The 20,376-nt window shown below is 32.0% G+C and overlaps 1 protein-coding gene across 1 annotated transcript; it reads right to left on the bottom strand.

The window, feature by feature from the left end:
• Positions 1-12: 12 nt before the first annotated feature.
• Positions 13-19,005, bottom strand: LOC117174111 (putative U5 small nuclear ribonucleoprotein 200 kDa helicase). The gene is made up of 6 exons (XM_033362880.1): positions 18,946-19,005; positions 18,538-18,701; positions 15,482-15,995; positions 10,378-10,624; positions 9,943-10,273; positions 13-5,446 (listed from the first exon to the last, which is right to left on the bottom strand). The coding sequence occupies exons 1-6, from the start codon at positions 18,988-18,990 to the stop codon at positions 331-333; spliced, it is 6,417 nt and encodes a 2,138-aa protein (XP_033218771.1). The 5' UTR covers positions 18,991-19,005; the 3' UTR covers positions 13-330.
• Between the last annotated feature and the right edge of the window lie 1,371 nt (positions 19,006-20,376).

Below are 20,376 nucleotides of genomic sequence, written 5' to 3'. Positions count from 1 at the left end.
GTTCACTCGGCTCAAACGATTCGATTAATTTTGAGAATTTTCACGGAATCAATTTCTAATTAAGTAATCCGATTTTGATGGTACACAATTTTAATTATAATAATATTAAAATATTACAGTTATTTCTAATCCTAGTTTCTTAAACTGTACAAAATGAAGGAGGCGATTACGCAAATTATCGTATTTCACACAATCGATCATTCATAAAACTTACACGAATATTGTACTCACGTCGCTAAATTTCAGGCATTCCACACTCTAGAACTTGTCTTCAAACACCCAAATCTTACGGAATTGATGGATTCAACAGAAAAATCCTTTACAAATATCTTAATCCGAATCAGATGCAGAAGAGACTTCATCCTCAAACTCGCCAACGTTGAGAGTGAACTGGTACTCTTGATCGCAACCCAGATAAGCATCACTCATAAAGTACAGAGTATAGGAATGCTGTCCAGGACTTGGAGCAACAAAATCCAACTTAACTTTTGCTTTCTGCTGCAGAGTCAATCTCTTGATAGACAACAAGGAATTCTGCTTTGGATCACCAATAACCACCCACCATCCTTCCTCTCGTTTCTGTGGGAAAAATGGCGCAATAACAGGTCCCACAACTTCATCTTCTCTCTCCAATTGGACCGTAACATTTACCGTTCTACCACTACGAAGTCGCTCCTTGTCATGGATATCATAAGACATCTCTATATTCGGATACCGATTACAGAATTTCGCCACGTCCGTCATTTGCGCATCTGAAAGTTGCAGCAGTCGATTCCTCGTGTTATCTTCAAGTTCCATGATATCGAATACTGTTTCCACCTCTCTTTCAGTGCAACGTCTAATAATTTCGGGTGTGAAATGTGGCAGCTGTTTAAGATACGAGTCCTTAGACCACATGGCTTGCGTCACCATCTGCGCCAATTCCATCGCAGCAACTGCTGGGGCCAACCAACCCGAAGAACTCAGCACATCCACGCACGCTTGAATTAACCTGAGAGCTTTTCCCAGCACGAATTCTGTGTCCTTCTGCAATTCTGGTCCAAGTTGAATCCTGGACAAGTGAGCTTGGAGCAAGAGCAGAGCTTTCACATGTGGATTCGCCATTCTCTCATGCTGAGACGGTGCATGGGGTAATCTGTTGGCCAAACTTCTCAGCAAACTCTCTTCCCTCTGTCGCACAGGCACAAACTCGTATTCAGCCGCCTCGGAAATAATCTCCAAAAGGCCTCTGATTTTCGTCTTGCTCGAGAGAGATGAGCTAAACAACTCAATCGTCGCATAGTTGATGTAATAGTAAGCGGCAATCATACCCAAGTTGAGAGGTATCGTGTCCACTTCATCCTCAACCGAGACGCACTTGGCTGTCTCCAAATCGGTAAGAGTAGTCTCAACAAGTTCAGAAAGATGATCTGACAAATGTCTGTGAGTAACACCCTGGAGACCATAGTAATTGGGATTCTGTGTCAGCCTTCTATACAAAAACGTCCATGTCAGATAGTCAACCGCATCCTGCTTGTTCTCAATCGTCTTCGTAACAATCTCAGCATTAAAGTGATCATGGAGTCTGTGATTCAAGTGGCTTTCAATCGGAAGTGGTTCATTCAAGAATTTCTTAAAAAAGTCTTTCTTCGAACTCTGACAAAGAAGCACACACTTGGCGTCGTGGTCCTTCGATTCAGGTCGGTTCGCACGACCCACCATTTGCAGAACATCAGTGATCGGATAGTCCTCATAAGCATGAGTCCTACCATTGTAACACTGAGTGTCCATAATAACAACCAAATGAGCGCTAATTGAGAGTCCCCAGGACAAGTCTCGAGTGACAACTGCCACCTGAATTGCCTCAGTGGCGAAGAGTTGCTCAACTAGATGTCTATCATCAGCTGAGAGGCCTTCATGTAAATAAGCCACTCCTTGCGACAGAGTTTCTTTCAAAGTTTTGTCACTCATCCTATCCAGGAAGGGCTTGATGTCGGATTCCTCCGCGTGGAAGAACCTGGCCGGTTGGTTCTCAGCTGACGTGAATGTCAGCAGATCAATCGCAGTTAGTCTGGCTTGCCTACGAGTGGGAACAAAGACGATGACTGGCTTGTGTGGAGCGTGTCGCAAGATGGCGTTGTAAACCGGCTTCGACATGGCTGCGAGTCGAGAAGCATTGTGAGTGATATTGACACCCTGGACGTGTAACTCCAGAGGTATGGGCCTAACCGATGGATGGAAGTTGAAGGTGGCCGCGGCAGGTGCTGCCAGCCACTGAGCCGCATCCCTCGCATCAGCTAATGATGCTGAAAGTGCAATCATTCTTGCCGGATTGTCCAACTGACTGGATATGTATCTCGCCCGCGAACAAGCCACTTCTAAAATTGGACCCTCTTCACCTCCAATCAGCTGAAGTTCATCGACGATGAAGAGCTGAATATTCTGCACGTTCTTCCTCTGCTTCCATCGACGAGAAAGCACATCCCATTTCTCGGCTGTTGTTATAATTATCTGTCCTTTGGCAATCAACTTCAGATCCGTTCCTGTTTCTCCAGTCAGGAGAACTACTTTCCTCCCGAGGCCACGACCGAATTTCTCCATCCATTCGACGTAAATAAGTTCAGCAAGAGGTTCCTTGCTCACCATGTAAACACAGCGCCCATCACTATTCTGCGAGAGTAGACGGAAAATTGCGATCTCGGCTATTGTAGTTTTTCCAGATCCAGTTGGTGCTGCGACAAAGACATTGTCGTCGGAATTGTAAACGGCATTAAAGACCTGCGTTTGAATTGGATTGAACTGATCAAACTGGCGATAGGGACTTGCGTACAATTTCTCGAATTCCCGATTTCTCAGAGCAGTGATCGGAAGCGGTTGCAGATCGAGAAGTTCTGTTGGCGGTAAGTTCTTCTCGGGAAGAATCAAATGTCGAAAACTGACTGGCAGTTGTGTTTCAGCCCCAATCCATCTGTCAGAGACGACACGCAAAAAGTATTGAGGTGGCAAGGGTTCAAAAACGGGAACAAAAAACTTGATAAGATGCTGATCATTCGAATACTTTGCTTTTAGTAAAAAGTACTCGTGGTGGAGAATAACCTCGGAATCAACGTCTTCAACTAGAATCCAAAAAGCTTCCGAAGCTCCATGAACTTTCTCATCCCACTGGAAGTCTGGCGTAATCGTTAATTCAACTCTGAGAGTGGATCGAGTGATGGGTTGAATATGAGTTGTTAGATCCAGCTTCGGGAACTGATGGATGTACTTGTGAATGGTCTTACCCAACTTTGGTACTCGAATCAGTTCTCCAATTTCGTTGGGTCCAAGATCGTAGAGCCTCTCCCAGGGAAAATTCTTTTTCTCAATCTTGCGTACAATTTCCTCGGGCATTTTCCTGAACTGTCTCAGAGGTGACATTGACTGCCACATTCTTCGGTCTATCATTTTGCAGAGAGACAGACACTTGTCGGCCAAGGCGGCCCAACCTCGAAACAAAACAATTTCATAAATGGCTCTCATCAACCTCGCAGCTGATTGCGTTACATATATCATATCAGACATGAGAGCAAAGCCTTCGAGTTTCAATTGTGAAATGTAAGCTTGCAGGAGAACATTGACTTTTGCACTCGGTTCTTCAATACTCTCCTTCACAGGTATTGGTACTCGCTCCATCAACTTTTGCAACTCCATCTTCTCCTCCTCTCTGACATTGATATTCCTGAATTCACCAGACAACGAGAAAACACGGAAGAGTTCAATTTCACTGAGTGTGCGCTTCAATAACTGATTGTAGGTCTGCATCGTCTCGTGTGTGCAGTAATAATGCGAGGCTATCCTTCCCAATTCTGATGCCTGAAAATTTCCAGATTTCCGATCATACTTGATGAGACCACTGCGATCCAGGGCCATTGCTGCCGAGTGGGCAAGATCAGCCCTGTGCAATTCTAGGTAAGGATCCTCTTTCAACTTATCATGACTGATTCCATACAATGTGGGACTTCGCAGCATTCTGATGTACAAATAAGTGTACCCGAGCCAAGTAACCGCGTCTCTGATATTCTGAATCGTACCCAGGACAATTTCTGCATTCAGCATATCTGCCATTTTGCTCACGAGTTGCGACTCGATCGGGAGTTGTTGATTTAGAAGTGAAAGATAGTACTGAAGCTCGCTGTGGTTAGTTATCAAGATACCCTCACCTTTTGTGTCGTACTGAGGTCGACCAGCTCGACCCAACATCTGCAGAACATCCAAAGCACCGAGCTCGACCCACCTACCTTTTTCCGGATTGTAAACCTGAGTTCCCTTGATGATGACAGTGTGAGCGGGCAAATTTACTCCCCAAGCTAAAGTGGCAGTAGAGACCAAAACTTGAATATGTCTGTCAGCGAACAAATCTTCTACCAAGGTTCGATCCACTCTCGTCATGCCTGCATGATGGATAGCAAACCCGTAGGGCAGTAAATCCTTGAGTTCCTGATTCTTCACTTGCTCAGCTTCCGTTCTCAAAACTTCCATAGATGCGGAACCTTCTCGCAGAAACTGACCGAGAGTGTCTTTTTCCAAACACATGTCACGAATTGCTCTTGCCGTTTTCCCGGTTTCTTTACGCGAATGCACGAAAACGAGAACTTGATTCCTACCAGCATGCTCCATCGTTTTCTCGTAAACAATCTCATTCATCACCTGGAATCTCTTCAGTGCCTTCTTCTCGGTGACACCGATGTACTGCTGTTCCAAGGCCACTGGTCTGAAACTGTTGTCGAAATAGAACAAACCAGTTTCTGGCTTGATTCTCAAAAATGTGGCAACATCTTGGTAGTTGGGTAGGGTGGCAGAAAGACCGACAAGACGAACATCTTCTTGAGTAGTCTGGATATTTCTGATAGTTCTGGCAACCAGCGCTTCCAAAATGGGACCTCTTTCATCGTGCAACAAGTGAATCTCGTCAATGATTATAAGTCTGACGAGGGATGTGAACGTTTTCTCTCCTCCCTTTCTAGTTATGATATCCCACTTTTCTGGAGTGCAGACAATCACCTGGGTAGCGGCAATTTGTTCTCGAGTCAGCTGATGGTCTCCGGTCAATTCGGAAACTGTAATATTATAAGACTCCAACCTCCTGCCAAAATTGCCCACCATTTCTTGTACGAGTGAACGCATTGGTGCAACGTATATTATTTTAAATTCGTCCACATTGATTGTTCCATCCGCGTTGATGTGTTTGCCAATCTCACGCATCATACAAAGCAAGGCGACGTTAGTTTTACCGGCACCAGTCGGGGCACAAAGCAAGAGATTTTCGTCACTTTCCAAGGCAGTGTGCTGCAATCGACTTTGAATTCTGTTGAGTGTCTTGAATCCTTCAAAAGCCGCCTGCACGTAATTTGGTAGCTGCTCGATTGAAAAGAGTCTCTCATTCTCGCCGATGGGTTTCGCTTTCAGGGCTGGAACGTGGACTTCTTCATATCTGTAAGCGTCGAAAATTTGAATCAAAGATTATTTTTTAAGTGTTTATATTTTTAAATTATTTAAACTTTACTCTATGTTCTGCTAAATTCTAAAATATTCTTTGAAACATGAAGTTGATCGATTATGAGATTCTCAGGGTTGCTACAAAAGTGTAGTTTCAAAATTCAATGACTTCTCCAGGTTTTCCAGATCTACTCTTGAAACAATTCAGGGACAACTTTTTAAATTAATCCAGCCAAGTGCAGGCCTCAGACTCACTTCAGAGATAAATAAAATAATGTCACAAATTAAAAAAAAATAGTGTCCAAATTATCTTGGAATTTTTTAAGTATTAAACTCATGTGAAGTCCGAATTTTAATATGTATATTCAGTCTGAAATACAATGTGCAATAGAAAATTAATATTATTTTTTAGGCAAAATTTTCAGTTTTCTAAGCTAACGTTTTAAAATTATTAAAAATGAACTTCAATGCTCATTTAAAAGGTTTATCTTTCGCCAATAAATGATCAAAATTTCTATTTATGTATCGCAGGCTTTACAAATTTTCCCTATTCCCATCTTTTTTTACTTTAAGGCAAACTGCATTTTTCACAAAAGCCACTAAGAAAATATAACTGTTTTTGTTACAAAATTCATTATTTTTAATTATTTTTTCTATGCCAATTATTTACCCCGGATCAAATTAAAGATGTTATTTTTTTGTGATTTCTGAAAGTAAATGTATACATCAAAATGGGAATTTTAATATGATGAACATTTACAAAATATATATCGTAAGGAAAATATTTATTTATCCATGTCAGTCTACAAATGAACTCTTTTGTTGAAAATTCAACAATTCCATTTAAATTTAATTTATTTATGGACTAACAATTCTTCTCTTTTTTTTGGTTAAAGATTGAACTACTTTGTAGAAAAAATATATCTTCGGTAAGAAAATTCAACAATTTGGTAAAAAAAATGTATGTGCTATGTTTAAAATTGGTATTTTTTGAATTAAAATAAACTTTTCGTTAAAAAAGAATCTCTGTGGTTTAAAACTAATCTCTTTGAGGACTTAAATATTTGGGTGAAAATTAGTTTTTGGTTGGTTAAATCCAAATGTTTTTTATTTCATATGGACTTTTTTTTAAACACTAACTATTACATTTTTTGTTAAATATTCAACTCCTTGCTTGAAAGTTTCGCCACTTTCTTAAAAGTTCATTTTTTGGTTAAAGATTCAAAATTTTAGTTGAAAATTAGTCTTTTTTTAATGAAAATGTAACTATTTTGTATAAAATCCAATTTTTTGTTCAAAATTCTCATGCTCGGGTTTAAAATTCAACTATTTTGTTTTAAACTGACTACATTGTTGGAAATTAATCCCTTTTGGTTTAATTAAACTTTTTTGGATTCAAAATAAAAATCTTTTCTCGGTTAAAATATCAACTACATCAATTTTTGTTTATTTTTTGGTAACCCCTAAATAGATTCACGAAAAAAATGTTGTCGGCTAAAATTACATAAGATGGGTGTCAAAACTTACAAACTCTCTGAAAAAGGGAGGGGGGAGGGTTAAATGGTTCAAAATTTTAGAAAACCATCAACGTAATTTAGGTAGGACATTTTTTTCGAAATAGTGGCAAACTAGTGACACCGCTAAAAAAAAGTGTTAAATAGTGTGATGAGGGCGAGGCCTGCAACTGTATTCAATTTAAACACATTCTACTGGTCGCAAACTAATTTACCAATAATTTCTTCTGCAATTATTATTCAGTTAAACCCCTGGTAGAAAAAATAGTCACAACATAATAAAAAGTTTTTATAAATTATTGTACAAAATTGAAGATTCTGTAATACTTCGGCAATGTAAATTAATATTTTTAATGAAAAAGTAGAAAAATCTGTTACCTCAAAATGAAGGTTTAATTTTTCATCACTTATAATAGGTTTTTGTAAGAAATTACGTGGTTCTACACATAATCATAAATTCATACTATTTTCTGAAAAAAAAGTGGAGAAACATATTTTCATAATTTTTGATAATTTTTTTTTAAAATGACAAATTTTTAAAAAGTTTCACGAATATGCAATTAAATATTTCTATTAAAAAATTAGGGAAATCGAAAAATCCATGATACGTGAAAACTGTAAAAAAAAACCTTTTTCTAATGGGGGATGATCATCGAACATCCTTTGCCAAAACAGTATTAATATTTCACGAATTTTACATGCTGCAAATTTAAAAACAAATCATTGCGGGATTTAAAAAACTATTGATATATTGTGCGAAGTCATTCTACAGAAAAATATTATTATAAAATTAAAAACAAAAGGCGCAGGGTGGCCGTTTTAGTCAAAGAAAAAATTCCCGGTCATTTCCCAGTTCGTGATGATTTTTCACGGTCAATGCAATTTTAAAAAATCAAAATCTAACTCTCCAAATTTTTTCATTTGAAGTAATAAAAACGGGGCTGCAAATTAAATGCATTTGAACTGCAAAATATATTTTTTTAACTCCTATAAATTGTAGAGTTTAAAGATTCAGATTCAGTTAAAAATTAAAAATTGAACGATTGCATTTTTTTATAAATTAAACACTTCTGAAATTAACAATTAAATTATTTTTATTTTAAATAGTTTAAAAATCCTTAAAATACTTCAAAATTTTGTTTCAAAATCTTTAAACATCTACATGCTGTTTTCCATTTTTTCAAATTTTAAATTATTTTATTTTAAAATTATTTCTCTTAATCTTCTTAAATATTCTCTTCGAATTAATCTTTCAAAATGAAAAATCACTTTCAATTTTCCAAGAAAAAGTTTTTATGCTTCTGAAGCCTTTCAAAATTTTTTTAAATCTTTAAAATTTTTTTTTCGAAATCTGCCAAAATTTTAAATTTTTTCAACACTTCTAAACTCTTTACCTTACTCGATTTTTTCTAAGAATAATAGGTGTTCAATTGTTATTTATACATCAAATTTCAACAATTTAAGTTACAAAACAAATTTTCTTAAATAAAACAATTAGAATGGTAACGCTCAAAGTTTAGTTTTTAGACTGAAATAATATTTGAAAATTAATAAAAGCGTTTAACAATGAGGCCGTGTAATTGAAAAAAAATTCCCGGTCATTTCCCGGTTCGCAACCTTTTTTCACTGAAACTCTCAATTTTTAAACTTTAAAAACTGAAGTTTAAAACTTTTTTAATTAACAAATTTTGTATTTCAATGCTCAATAAGTTACACCTATACAATGGAAAATACTAACTCTTTTCAATTTAATAATTTGAAATTGAATGCATTTAAACTGAATAATGTAGAATATAATTTGAATAGTTCAAAGATTCAGATTCAGTTCAAAAAATATAAATCCTTGTTATCATTTTGAAGGCCCTAAATTGAAACATCAGTAAATAAATTTGAAAATTTAAAAATTATAGTATTTAACCAATTTTAAGATAAAAACATTGAAACTTGAACTATTAAATTTTTCAAGCAAAACCATTTTTACCTTAGAAGATAAATTATTTGTATTTGAAATAGTTTAGATATCCTTTAAAAAAGCTTAAAAAATTTATTTCAGTCTCGAAAAATATAGATGCTGTTTCAAATTTTTTAAAATAAAAAATGATTATTAAAAGTTTTTCATTACTTCTAAATATCTTTTAAAATAATTCGAATTTCAAATAATTTTTAAAAATAACAAATAATTTTCCTATCAAGGTTAAGAAAATGTTTTTATTCTTTTAAAACCTTACACAATTTCTAAAAGCTTACGCATTTCTAGCTCAAAATCTACATTTTATTTTAAATTTGGCTATGGCAATTTTCACAGGACTTTCGTTAGGAATAGTCTAATTTTCGCCGAACACACACTTCTTCGTTTAAATTATTTACAATCATTTCGAGTTTTAAATTAATTTTGATTCTTTTCAAAACCTCAAAATATCTTTAAAAATTACTTGAATTGTTTTACAAATAATGATTATTCAATTGTGATTTATACAAAAAAAAAATTCAACAATTTAAATTACAAATTACTAATACTTGTAATAAAACAATTAAAATCGTTACGTTCAAAGTTTAAAAGCTCCTTGAAATTAAAAATATTTAAGGCTTTCTAACAATTAAGTTACAAATTATTTACATTGTTATAAGACTAAGGCTTCTGAATTAAACCAGTTTAATTTTTAACCCTGAACTCTGGAAATTCTTAAATTTTTAACGCATTTAGAATCGTCTTAACAAATCATATATTGTAGTCTTTTCGATACTTCAAGTACTGTTCAAGTTTAAAAATCATTAAATAATTTATATTCAGTTATTCAACTAAATTATTTTTTATCCAAAATTGAATGGCGCATTTTAAACTGAATGATATAATAGAAAAAAAACACTTTAATTAATAATTTTAAAAAACGGTTGAAATCAAAGTTGGACTTTTTTTCAATTAGTAAAACTCCCAATCAGATATCTAAAAAAGAATGTTTAAAAGAGTTCTACTTACCCTTTTCGCTGTTTTCTAAAACTACCATCAGGCAGCTGACAACGTTTGTTCGCCATGAAATGACTGCCTTGGGCGAATACCAAGTCATCCAGATCTATCATATTCCTCGCTCCCTGGACCTGACCTCCAGGTCCACCCGTATCTTCGTTTTCTTCTCTTCTCTTTCTCTGCGCTCGTGCTTCCATTGTTTCGTCATTTTCTTCCTCACCTTTTCCCGCATTATCCAGCTGTCGTAAAATTTTTGCCAGAGCCGGATCATCGTTCATTTTGTTGCGAATTTTCTGACGCTCTGATTCTGACTGTGATGATGCCAACATTGTACAATAAGCAACTGAAATTGAAAGGATAAGAAGCAAATAATAATATGAGTGAAATTTGGAACAAATTTTTTAAATACATATGTAAATAAAATAATAAGGCAAAATAAACACTCACTCATGTGCCTATGTTTTTTCAGTTGCTTAATGAAATCGAAACAGTCGTAACCTAAAGAAAGAACGAGTTGATTTTCACATTCGCGATCATCTCCTGCGTCTTTCAGAATTTGCAGTACTTCGGCAGTCTTTGCTTGTGATTCCAAGGCCTCGTTGTAAATTCTATTGAGTCTCCTTTGAAGCCAATATGCGTCTATGTCACAGGGATTAAGTGACTTTTCTTTTTTCATTTCTTCTACTCCACCCAACTGAAAAAAAAGGATAATAATTGAAAAAAAGAAAAATAGAGCATTCTTCAAGGAATCCGAAAAATTTATTAGGGATCACCCATAAAGGAAGTTACCAATTTTTCTCGTTTCTAATGAGTTGTTCTATTGGGAATTGTTAAACTGCAATACGCCGTCTGGTGACAAAAACCACAACTAGAAATAGTAGATACGATTTTAAAGATGAATTTTAATTTGTGTACAAAATTGTTTTTACAATTTTTTTTAAGTGTAAAGTATTTATTACGAACTTGAAATAAGTCTTCATCGAAAACAAAGTGTTTCATATGGAATTTATATCTTATGCAGTGAAAAGAAAAATTTTGTTGACAGAAATGTTTTTATAAAACAAAACAAAAAACACTTTTGTGCTATTTATTGTGATTTTTAACAGATTATAAAATTAAATTACCTTACTTAGAAGCAAAAATGAACCCAATATAATTTTTTAATAATTTATACATGAACTATTTACGATCTAAAAAATTTGACCTGAAAGTTACGTTAGAATTCGTATTACAATTTCAATCGTTTATTATTCATGTTCTTTGCATAATGAGGATACGATTTGTCGCTACATAAATTAAATCAAGTTAATTTAAGCTTACAATGCATTAAAAATTACATGTTATAGTAAAATAATTGTTGTTTTTTAGAAAAATTTTTTTTACAAAAATGTGTTTTTTCCCAGTATAAGATGGAAATTCGGTCTAAAACGCTTTGTTTTGGAGAAAGATTTATTTTTAGTATTTATTGCTTTAAACTTGAGAAAACAATCTTAAAAACCCTTTTATGTACAAATTAAAATGCATCTTTAAAATGCTACCTACTCCTTCTAATTCCTGTTTTCGGCACAAGGTGGCGAAATGGTTGACCACCATTCCCAATAAAGAGTAGAATTTTCGAACCCAAAGAAGGCTTTAGACAAATAGTTGAAACATTTTTGGGTTTCGAAAAATTGATTTTTTCATTACATTTTCCAGAAGTATAACGTTTCAAAAGTATTCTCTGAAAATGTCATAAAGATCCGAGCCTTATTTACACAGATATACCATTTAAAGTGAAGGGGCTTCGAGCGTGAGGACCGAGCCGTGAATACGTCGAATTGCTGTATTTGTGTTAATTTCTGCAGGGGTCCCTGTCTTTTTTGGTTTCGAAACATCGATTTTTTTATTACATTTTTCTACATATGGTCCTGGCATCGATGACTCTATGTAAGTAAAGATTTTGTGATGATATATACGTTTTTCTACAGGTTTTCTTCAAAGTCGGTGAGTAAGATATTTCAAGAACGGCTTTGCCGATTGCTTTCAATTTTTTATGAGTTATTCAAGATATAACACTAATGGGAATGAACAAACGTTTTTTAAATAAGTTTTTTATGGTCAAAAGAGGAGCGCCATTTCGTGATAAATCAATATGTTTACATCTATTTTCGTCCAATCCCAGGCAAAAACTGTCTACTAACGAGTGCCGTTGGATTTTTCTATTTCAGATGAGCCAGACCTGAGCAACTTTATTCACCGCAAAACGCCTTTTTTTCGTTCACTCGTAGATTCGCTGTAACACGCTTATTTATGACTCTTTTATCACGAAAAAATTATCATAGCTTCTTGAAATATGTGGTAATTGAATGTTAAAACATTAGTAACATAATAAATAAACCTGTCTCCATAAAAAAATTGCAAAAAATCGCTTGTTTTATCACCTGAAAAGGTAGAGACCGCCTTAACCAACATTTGAATTTTCAACCAAGTATAGTTCAGTTTTCAAACAAAAAAGATGAATTCTCAAAGAAAGATTTCGTATTTCATGTAGGAATTTTGAATCCAGAAGGTCGAATTTTCAACAAAGCAGTTAAATTTTGGACTAAAAAACATGATTCTACAAAATCGTTAAATTTTAAACCTACAAAGATGAATTTTTACCAAGAATGGAATTTTTAATTAGGAGAGATGAATTTTCAACTAAAAAATATAAGTTTTTAACAAAATGGTTGAATCCTCAACCGGAATAGTTACTTCAGTTAGAAAAATTAATTTTGAACAAAAAATTAAAATTTTTCACTCTAAAGACGAATTTTTAATTAGAATGATAAATTTTCACACACAAAAAAAAAATATTTTTAACAAAGCAGTTCAACTTTCAGCCAAATCGTTTCACTTTTTTAACCCAAAAAGATGAATTTTTAAAGAAAAAGTTGCATTTTTAAAAAACGAATTAAATTTTCAATAAAATAATAGAATTTTTAAGCAAAACAAAAATTTGAACGAAAATTCGGAAAAAGGCGAAATTTCTTAAGAGCATAAAAAAATATTCATTAAAAGGGGAGGGGAGGGTAAAGAGTGAGAAGTCTGAAATATAAAAGTAATTTTTAAACTTACTAATTCATTATTAAACTGCGACGTTGCAGCAGCATCTTTCGCAAAATTTGTAAACTTTCTTAAAAGTTATCATTAAGAAACGTACTAAAGATTATTGAAATTCGTAACGTTACTTCCACTGGAGCCTCTATTCCCAATCGTAGTTTTTGCATGCCCCCCCCCCCCCCCCCCCCCCCCCCCATTAGAAATTGGTAAAGCAGTTTACGGAAAATCCCTAAATTACAATAATAGCACATAACTATTTTCCAGTTTCCTCATATTTTCAGAGAAGAGACAGTACAAATACTTTAATTCTTTAATATTCAGGATGAAATTTATGACGTGTTCAACTGATGCAATGCAGAAGTTTCTAGTCACATTTTTAAAGTAAAACTGAACTTGAAATCAGACTGAAATTTCAAGCTACAAAATACAATTTTAAAGCGAAATTTCAAAATTTTGTGAACGTGAATATAAATTAAAAATGTTGCAAATAATATAAAATTTAACAGATATTTTTTAAAATTTAAAAGATTTCAATGTGTGTCTAAAGATTAAAAAATATTTCAAATATTCTAAAAAATGTCCACAATTTAAAAATCTTTCACAGTTGTTTAGACCATTCACATTTTTATTTTAAAAATAAATAGAAACTACCAGAAGTTAAAAATTCTTACAATTATTTTTTTTTCTAAAAAATGAAGTTCTTTTATTTTAATGCATATTTTGCAGTTTCAATTTATAAGAAATAAATCTGTATTCCACTGAAAAATATTGTAATTTGATTCACTAATTCAATCAATCCATAGGTGGTATTTTCTGCAAATTAGGATACATTAAAGGGTACTTTAGGGGAAAATAGGGGACAGACTGTTAACAGGGTGGCCTCTATTTTTTTAACTTTTCGTCTCCCGGTAAATATTCGTGATTTCTCCAGGTTTAGAAAAAAAGTAACTCTTTACGAAACCCACAGTTATGATCAATTTCGGAAGTTGAAAAGCATCAGCAAACCTTTTTGCAAAAAATCGATTGACTTTTATTTCCTTACATGAAAAATATGCAAATATAAAAATTAATTATTCAACCAATTTTCGAATATTAATACCTAAATATTTGTTTAAACAATAATTAATCATTTCGAATTGAAAGCGTCTTAAATTAAATTAAAAAATATATATTGAACGATTTTTGACAATTTCATTGAAGAAGGAGTTTGATTCTATAATTTCTAAGTTGGAGAGCTAAAAATTAAACAATTTTATTTTACATTGAAGAATCGCAAAAATAAATTATTTCAGATTAAAATTTTTAAACTTGGACAATATCATAACGTTAAAAAAGGACTCATTTAAGATTTGAATATTTAAAATTAAGTCATTTGGAATTCAGAAGAACTGAAATTATATTATTTATGAATAAAATCGATAAAAATTACTGATTAAAAATTGAAAACTTTTGAAAATGATCAAATTGAAATTCTAAGCGAATGAAATATGACAATTTAATATTCAAAACTAAATTGAATTTATTAAAGTCAAAGCTTCTAAAATTTTAAATTTTTATCGCATATCAAACTTGCAATTTAAAATTAAAGCTGATTATACAACATTTTAATTGCATTAATGTAAAAAAAAAACTTTTAAAATAAAGTCTTTTTAAATAGGTATCATTAAAAATGAAAAAATTTCGACTCAGAAAGTTGAAACTGAAACGAATACGAACTTCATTTAAAACTGAAAAAAAAGAATTCAGAAACGAAAAAATAAAAAATTTAACGTTCAACAAAAAATTCAGAACTCTGAAATTGTAGCCTGTTAAATGTACTAAAATTACTCATTTACTGATGAATCAATTTCAGATAATTTAATTTTTATCTTTTTTGATTTTAAACAATTCTTGTAATTTCCCAATCAAATATTATTCAAATTAAAATTATTTGTGTGTTTAAAGCTTCAACTACAAATCCGATAATTTTAAGACTTTACATTGAAAATTAAAATAAAAAATTAAAAACAAAATTGCTTTTATATGATTCCAAGTTTTGAAATGTACAATTTTAAGCGAATTAATTTAAAAATTAATCTATGAAAAAATTGTAGTTTCAAATCTTCAAAGATTATACTATTTTAGAATTGTTCATTAAAAACTATAATTTTAAATTAAAATTGAAGAAATTTTGAAGACGATAAATATATTATTAATTAGTATCATATCATGTAGTGTCGTGTGGCATTCAAAACACGACTAGATAGATTTTGTTACTAAAAAATTTGATTTCTGTGAAAAAAAAATCACTGTCATTTTCACCGTTAAAAATTGCAAAGTTTTTAATCTCGCGAGAAATATTTTAAACCTTTAGAGTTTAATTATTCTAAACACTTTGAAAAATATATGCTTTCTAATCAGAAACTTTCAAAAATTACAAAACGCGCGGGAAATCTCCCGGTGTTAAAGCCTGCTATTATTTAGAACTTACATTTTCAGCGTGGATGAGACGATCATCATTAGCTTCTTCTCCTTCTTCGCCGTCATCATCCCCTTCCTGAACTTCTCCATAAACATCCTCATCGTCTTCTTCGCTGCCCTCCTCAAACTGAACATTAATACCATTTTCGAGATTATCGTCATTCGTTTGCATTTTCTCATCGGTGCCAAAGTCTGTGATCTTTTTCCCAAGATTAACGAGAAGAGCAAACCTTTCTTCTGCCAGTGGCCCTAAATATGATTCTGTTTCCTTTTTCTTTTCTTTCTCTTTCAGTTTGTCATTTTTTAGGACTGCTAGAACCTCATCAGCAGCACCACAGAGAATATCACGTGGCTGATCGCCTAAAGCTTCTTGGATGAAACTTAATAAAACTTCGTAAGTTTGTCTAGTTTCCTGCGTTTTTGGCCGGTATATTATACCGACCATTTCGTCCATATTGTCTGAGAGCAAAGTCACTCCTTTCATCCGGGTAAAATCGTACTGGGCTTCATCACGCTTTTGACGTCTAAAGAGAAAACCCTTCTTAGATTTTGCAAATTTAAGCTGTACATTAATTTATCCTCTAATGATTGAAAGAAGGTGATGTTTAATAGTTGGAAATGCCAATTCTTTACATTTAAATAGGTTGGCCGCAAAACTTAAATTTCCAAATTCCCTGAATTTTCGCCTTCAGACGGAATAAAAGAATTCCAGATTAAAGTAATAATTATTACATTTATTTATTTCCACCAAAAAAGAGACCCACTCTACCATCAAAGACAAATTTTTAATTGAAAAGGTCACATTTTTAACAAAGCAGTTGCATTTCTCACAAAAAAACTTTCTAACGAAAATAGTTAAATTTTCAACAAAATAGTTGAATTTGTAAATAAATTGTTGACTTTTCAACCAAATGGTCGAAGTTTCAAATTAAAAAGATTCAACTTTAGCCAAAAAAGTTGCATTTTCAATAAAAAAAAGATGAATTTTCGATAAAAAATGACGATTTCGTACTTTTTGCTGCCATATTTTTGGAATTTACAATGTCTGCTAATTATTAAAATAATGTCCATAAAACGCACAATCTGATCTTCTTTCAACAAATAATCTTATTATTTTGAGGAATCAACTAAAAATGTCTCACCAATGACTCCTTGATGTAATTTGACAATATTTTTAATTTATTTAAACAATATTTATAAACGAATGCACATGTTTACTATTATCCCATGAACAGACTCAATTGTTTTTACGGGTTCAATTAAAACGTTTTGCCAGTGAATTTTTACTGTCATATTTTTCGAATTAGGAATATCTAGCGATTATTTAAATAATTACTATATGAAATTTTTCCAGTGACTTTATGCTGTTGTATTTTTTGAATAGCAATATCGGGCAATTATTTAAACATTTTCTGTTTAAAAAATTCACAATTCCCTGAGAGCGTCTGCCATCCAGGAAAATGACACTAGCTCAAAGTAGAAGAGTAAATATATTATATTATATATTTATATAATATAAACAATCCAAACAGACAAATTTTCAAGAAAAGAGTACATTTTCGACCAAAAAATATGACTTTTAAACAAAATAATTAAATATTTAACTAAATAGTTGAAATTTTAACCAAATACTTGAATTTTCTACCTTGATAACTGAAATTTCAATAGATAGTCTAATTTTCAAACAACAACCGTTAAACTTCAACATAAAACAATCATATTTTTAATCAAATAGTTAAATATACAAGCTGCAAAAATTCGAATTTTTTAGAGCACAGCTTAATTGTCAATCAAAAGATGAATTCTCAACATCTAAACCAGAACAAAAATTCAACGAAATAACTAAATTTTAAACCGCTAAAGACAAATTTACAACAAAAAATGTAATAATGGATATTTCAACCAAAAAGACGAATTTTCAACAAATAAAGATTCTTCAGTCCATTAAATATTAATTGTAATACCAAAAAGACGAATTTTCAAAAAAATACATGAATTTTAAACTCAAATAAATAATCTGCAGACAAAAAAAAAGAATTTTTAACAAAGTATAGTTAAATTTTCAACCAGTGTTGAATTTTCAACAAAATAATTCAATTTAAACGTTCCAAGAATCACAAAGAATGTGATTGTTGACATTTCAAACAAGAATAATGAAACTTTTACAAAAAGAGATTAATTTTAGAACCAAGAAGACAAATCTTCAACCAAAAAGATTAATTTTCAACTAAAATTATGAACAAGTAGTTCGATTTTTATCCAAAAAAGATGAAATTTCGGCTAAAACAGATTCGTTGTTTAACCAAAAATACGAATTTTCAACCAAATAATAAAAATTTTTACTAAAAATACAATAGACAGGAGCAAGCAAATGCAAAAAATGTAATAAAAATAGAAACATAAGGCAAATAAGTTACTAACAAGAATATTCTTTACAATTACGCAAAAGTTCATTTTTAAAATTTCTTAATTTTTCTCGGACTAAGGACTTTTTCGGGTCGCTTAAATGTGCAAAAAATAAAATTATTTATATACTAAATGATAGGGAATCCACTCAAAATTATGGAAATATGTGGTCATTATTTATAATGTTTCAAAGTCGTGAAAACATTTGTAAAAAAAAGTGTTTGCGTTTGAGGTTGAAAAAAGAAAATATTCCTTCTCAAGTTGTCATGCTCATATTTTTAAATCTTATTCTTTAAATTGCAAGGAGAAAATATTTTGACACATTCCTAATATACACCAATAAATAATGTCCGAAGTTACTCAAAGTTATTCAAACAGAATTTCGGAAAACGGGTCTTTATCGAGTTGTTGTTCTTCATGTCCTCAAATAAATTATAGCAAATTTGGCTACTTCCCTGAACCTAATTTTTGAACCTTACTTTGGCGCAGAGATAAATAATACATTTGTAGAATACAGTACTTCACGGAAATATTTTAAGCGTAAATTTGAATAATCTAAGGACATCGAAAATGTTTTTTTACACTTCTTATTGATTTTGAATTACAGAAAATTCGAAAAAAACTTTTTTGATAAAAATAAGTACATAAGTAAACACTCACTTGACTTTTCGTTCCTCAGCTTTTCCTGGTTTCGTTCTCTGTGCTCTATCTCCCATCCTCGATCCTTCAAGTTTTCCCACAAGGGACATAACCTCACCTGTGGCTTCATCTCTGCTACGTCTTTCAATTAACCGTACGTCAGCTTGCAAGACGAGATTAGAATTCTGGAAAAATATAAATAATAAAAACATGTAAGTAACTCTTAAAAACTGTATTTATTGTTTAATACAACATTCGGCGACCTAACCTCAACGACGGAAAAAGTGGGCGACGTTGACAAAACTTTGACTTTTACATTAATTGCAAGCAAATTCAAGACAGAAAAAACAGACATGTATGACCTAAGAATAATAGAAATGAATAAAAATAATATTAGAAATGAATAAATTGTAAATAAATAGTAATTACCGCTTTATATTCGTACTGAAGCTGCCTCGCAGCTTGGTCCGCCATGGTTGATAGCAAAACTGCACAACGTCGGCAAAGCAGTTTCCTGTAAACATCAATTAAACTGCGCATGCGCATTGGTTAACAAATTTAAACACTTGTAAATATCTGACAAGTTTTCAATTGAAAAATTCACACTTATTACCATTAAATTTGAAACAATGCTAAATTTTTTGTACTATTGAAAATCTATTCTTACCATTCATGATCGGGTTTATACCCTTTAAGGTAACTATTATTATATTTTCACTATTACTTGTAACTAAATTACGATCATTTCTACGCGGATATTAAGCCCCAGAAAGTAGACAACGAGTCAGATGGCTTGTCAAGTCTGTCAGGTGGATTGCCGAGTCCAGGCGCCGCACAGTGTGCCAAAAAAGCACTTTTGCTTGGACAAAAATCGCTCTACTTTTCAATTTTAAAAGTATTTTGATAAATATATATATATATATATATTTATTTATTTAGTAATTATAAGGTTTTTAGGTACAAGGTGTAGCAGCTAGTTTTTTAATTTAGTCAAAGCAAATTTTTTTAGTTAGTAACAAATAAAACAAAATTTTGTATAACTCATCAAATATACCACTCCTATGAAGAGTGTTCTAATCACTATAATAACTATATGGAAATAGTTTATAATGTCTGGGTGTAAGAAAAAAAAATTTTTATAATGCTATAAAAAAATTGATGAACACGCATCATTTTTTCGTGATTTGCAATAACTAGTTCTTGAAATTCATTATTTTTGCATAAAAATGACAAAAAATTATTGTACGTTTTTCCTGTTATATTTTCTGAATTAGCAATATCTAGTGATTATTTGAACAATTTATATAAAAATTGCACAATTCAATCTTTTGTACACAAATGAGATCTCTTATCCACAAATAGACTAATTTTTTAAGGAATCAGTTCCCTGGGGGCGACTGCCATCCAGGAAAATGGCACTGGCTCTTCAAATAAACCGGAAAGTAATTTTGAAAACTCAATACGCCAAAACAAAAATAAAAAAATTTAATTAACCAAAAGGTTTTACCAAATTTGTAGCTTTCTCAAAAGTATAAAAGCGTAATTATGGAGAAAAAATTATGTTTAAATTTGTTTATATACAATTGGTTTTTTGTATTTAATGTCATGATATTCGGAAGAAAGATTCCTGTAACGAGAAAAATATTAACTATGTCGTAAAAATAAATATTCGTTGGTTGTAAATTTTGCACACAAAAATGTGTTTTCGACCAAAACCTAGGGCAATCTTTTTGAACAAAAGTCTCACTAAAAATTCATTTTACAGTGAAAAAACAATATAAAACTTTTGAATTAAATCCTTGTTGATGTTTCGTCTCAACATAAAATTTTAATGTTGAGAAAAAAATGATTTTATACATA

The sequence above is a fragment of the Belonocnema kinseyi genome, chromosome 6, assembly GCF_010883055.1.
Source record: "Belonocnema kinseyi isolate 2016_QV_RU_SX_M_011 chromosome 6, B_treatae_v1, whole genome shotgun sequence".
In the NCBI taxonomy this organism is placed as follows: domain Eukaryota; kingdom Metazoa; phylum Arthropoda; class Insecta; order Hymenoptera; family Cynipidae; genus Belonocnema; species Belonocnema kinseyi.
This window is presented reverse-complemented; position numbering and strand designations above follow the sequence as displayed.

Coding starts and splice junctions, on each gene's coding strand:
- LOC117174111 (XM_033362880.1), bottom strand. CDS start 18,990: ATGGCGGACCAAGCTGCGAGGCAGCTTCAGTACGAATATAAAGCG. Junction 18,702..18,945: donor TTCAGTACGAATATAAAGCG/GTAATTACTATT, acceptor ATATTTTTCCAG/AATTCTAATCTCGTCTTGCA. Junction 10,625..15,481: donor GTCTCATCCACGCTGAAAAT/GTAAGTTCTAAA, acceptor CTTTTTTTTCAG/TTGGGTGGAGTAGAAGAAAT.